At 71.0% G+C, this 2696-nt stretch overlaps 1 protein-coding gene across 1 annotated transcript in view; it reads left to right on the forward strand.

Moving 5' to 3' along the window:
- Positions 1–21: 21 nt before the first annotated feature.
- Positions 22–2696, forward strand: part of TTC31 (tetratricopeptide repeat domain 31) — a 4368-nt gene continuing 1693 nt past the window's right edge. Inside the window, exons 1-9 of the mRNA XM_027669700.1 lie at positions 22–148; positions 265–384; positions 457–710; positions 815–898; positions 1035–1103; positions 1210–1344; positions 1432–1645; positions 1990–2080; positions 2160–2301. Coding sequence (XP_027525501.1) covers positions 22–148; positions 265–384; positions 457–710; positions 815–898; positions 1035–1103; positions 1210–1344; positions 1432–1645; positions 1990–2080; positions 2160–2301 — 1236 coding nt within the window. The remainder of the gene's footprint in view (positions 149–264; positions 385–456; positions 711–814; positions 899–1034; positions 1104–1209; positions 1345–1431; positions 1646–1989; positions 2081–2159; positions 2302–2696) is intronic.

The following is a 2696-nucleotide window of genomic DNA, read 5'->3' on the forward strand; positions in this document are numbered from 1 at the left end:
CGGCGCGCGGGGCTGGCGGCGATGCCGGGCGGGGGCGCGGGCGGCGCGCGGGACCGGGACGGGTCCGGCCCGGGCAGCTCCGCCTGCGGGGCCGCCTCCGCCGCCTGCCCCTGGGGCTGCACGCCCGGCCCCGGCGGCTGGAGCGGCGGTACGGGCCGGGGGGGCGCGAACGGGGAGCCCGGGGCAGGGCCGGGGAGCGGGGCTCGGGCCGGCCAGGTTTCGGTTCCACCTCCGCCGGCTCACGGCCGCCTGCGCTCTCCGCAGCGCCCTTCTGCCCTTGGCACCGCCTGTCCGGCCTCGGCGACCTCCCGGTGCTGCCGCAGGGCCCCTCCCAGACGGTGATCCAGTACGAGGGGGGGGAGGTGTGTCTGCTCTGGGACGACGGTGAGTCGGGCAGGGGGTATCGGGGGTCCCGGTGCCCGGAGCTGCCCCTCACGCCCTCCGCTCTCCCGCCAGGCCCCAGGCTGGAGGATTTCTGCCAGCTGGGGGATGACGACGAGGACGAGTCCGACACAGATTACGAGGAGCGGGATGAGTTTTGGGACGTTCCCCTCGTGGAGCGGCCCCGGCCCTACAGCTACTGCGGCTTCCGCAAATCCTTCTTGTGCGCGGAGCCGCCCCTGCCGCAGCCCCCCCGAGCCCCCCCGAGCGCCCTGGAGGTGCGGCTGGACCGGCTGCCCACGCCCCGCTGGGCCCGGCTCACGGCAGAGGTGGGCAAGTTCCTCCCCCTGCCCCCTCCCGCTCTCCAGGGGCTGGGGGGTTCTGGGCTGGCATCGCGAGAGGGGCGGTCACCGTCACCGTGTCCTTCCCCCAGGAGGCGGAGAGGAACGCGCAGGAGCTGGTAGCGGAGGAGGAGCGGGTGAAGAGGAAAGCAGAGAAAAAAAAGCTGAAGAAGAAGGTGGGTGAGCCCTGGGGGGGTCACTGCCAGCCCCTGGGGTGCAGGCAGCTGCTGTCCCTGAGCCCTGGGGGTGCAGGGTCGGGGGGGTTTGGGAGGGTCTGCATTGCTATGATGGCTCCATCTCTTCCCTTTCCAGAAGCAAAAAGACAGGAAAAAACGGGAGAAACTGGGTCAAGAGCAGAAGAACAAGGAGAACACTGACCCAGTGAGTGACTTCTCTGGCCCCCCCGAGCTGTCCTGGGGGTCCCCAGAGCTGGGGGCTGGGCAGCACCACCTACACCAGCCACCCTTCTCCCTCCCTGTCCTTGCAGAGTCCCCCAGCCCCGAGCAGCCTCGCGGGCACTGGGCCCCCCCAGGATGGTGCTGAGGAGGAAGGGGAGTGCACAGACCCCTCCCCACACCCCGGGAACTCCACAGCCCCACCAGAGGACACAGAGGGAGCAGAGGTGAGTGAGGCTCTCCCGGGGGGACTGTGTGGACACAGGGGGGGGTGTCTCTGGGCTCTGCCTGCCCACCTCCCCCTGCCCCCCCAGGAGGAGCTGGACCTGAGCTGCACCTTTGTCTGCAAAGCGCGGGAGAAGGCGGGGGTTCGGCTGCCCACCCCGGGCAGGGAGCGGCCCCCCGGCACAGGGGACACAGAGCCGGGCAGGAGGGCACTGGAGAAGGGCAGTGGGGAGGGCCCTGCCCCCCCCCGGGTCCCCCAGCCCCCCGGCCCCAGTGCGGTGGAGCAGAGCCTGATGCTGGCAGGTCAGTGCAGGGGCCCCCAGGGACGTGGCAGGGGTACGGGGGGCTCTCCTGCTGTACCAGGGGGCTTCTCCCTGCTGCTCTGGGGATTCTGTGCTGGGGGGGCTCTCCCTGCTGCTCCCCAGCTCGTGGGGGGGCTGTGCCAGGGAGGTTCTCCCTCCCCAGGGTGGTCTGTGCTGGGGGGCTCCCTGCCCGGGGTGTTCTGGTCTGGGGGATCTCTCTGTGCAGCTCCTCAGGTCCAGGGCAGCCCTGCCCTGGGGGTGCTGTGCAGAGCTCCCGGCTGGCACAGCTGCAGGTTGTTCCTAGGTCAGGGAACCCTGTCAGCTCCGTGCCCCCCGTGCCCCCAGGCCGTGGGATCGCTGCAGCCCAGGCGGGCCGGCACGACGAGGCTGTTCGGGCCTTCAGTGCTGCCCTGAAGCTGAACCCCCGGGAGCACCGGTGAGTGGGGGGATCCTGGGGGGTCCTGGGTGTCCCAGGGTGGGGGGGCCGGGCAGCAGTGACCCCCCTGTCCCCACAGGCTCCTGGGGAACCGCTCGTACTGCCTGGAGAAGCTGGGCCGATACGAGGAGGCGCTGGGGGACGCGGAGGCGGCGCTGGGGCTGCAGCCGGGCTGGCCCAAGGGCTCCTTCCGCAAGGGCAAGGCCCTGCGGGGGCTGCAGGTACCCTGGGGGGGCTCCAGGGGCTGAGGGCTGAGGGCAGGGGGGCTGGAGGGTGCCATGGCTGGGGGAGGGGCTGCAGCACACCAGGAGTGGGGGGGGGGGGGCTTTCGGGAGGCTGTAGTGTGCCATGGGGTGCTATTGGGGCTGAGTTGGAGGCTGTGGGGTGCCAGTGGGGCTGGGTCAGGGCTGTGGGGATCTGGGGGAGCTCTGGGGTGCTATGGCTGCATGGTTCAGGCTGAGGAGTGCCAGAGTTGGGGAAGAGGATGAAGGAACCAGGTGTGAATTAGGGTCTGTGAGGTGTTAGGGCTTGGAGGACTGGGAAGGGGGTTGGGTGGAGGGCTGGGAGATGCCAGTGGGGCTGTGGGGTTTCCTGGGCTGCCGTTTGGGCAGTGGGG

The sequence above is a fragment of the Corapipo altera genome, unplaced genomic scaffold (assembly GCF_003945725.1).
Source record: "Corapipo altera isolate COAL_440 unplaced genomic scaffold, ASM394572v1 289, whole genome shotgun sequence".
Taxonomy (NCBI): Eukaryota; Metazoa; Chordata; class Aves; order Passeriformes; family Pipridae; genus Corapipo; species Corapipo altera.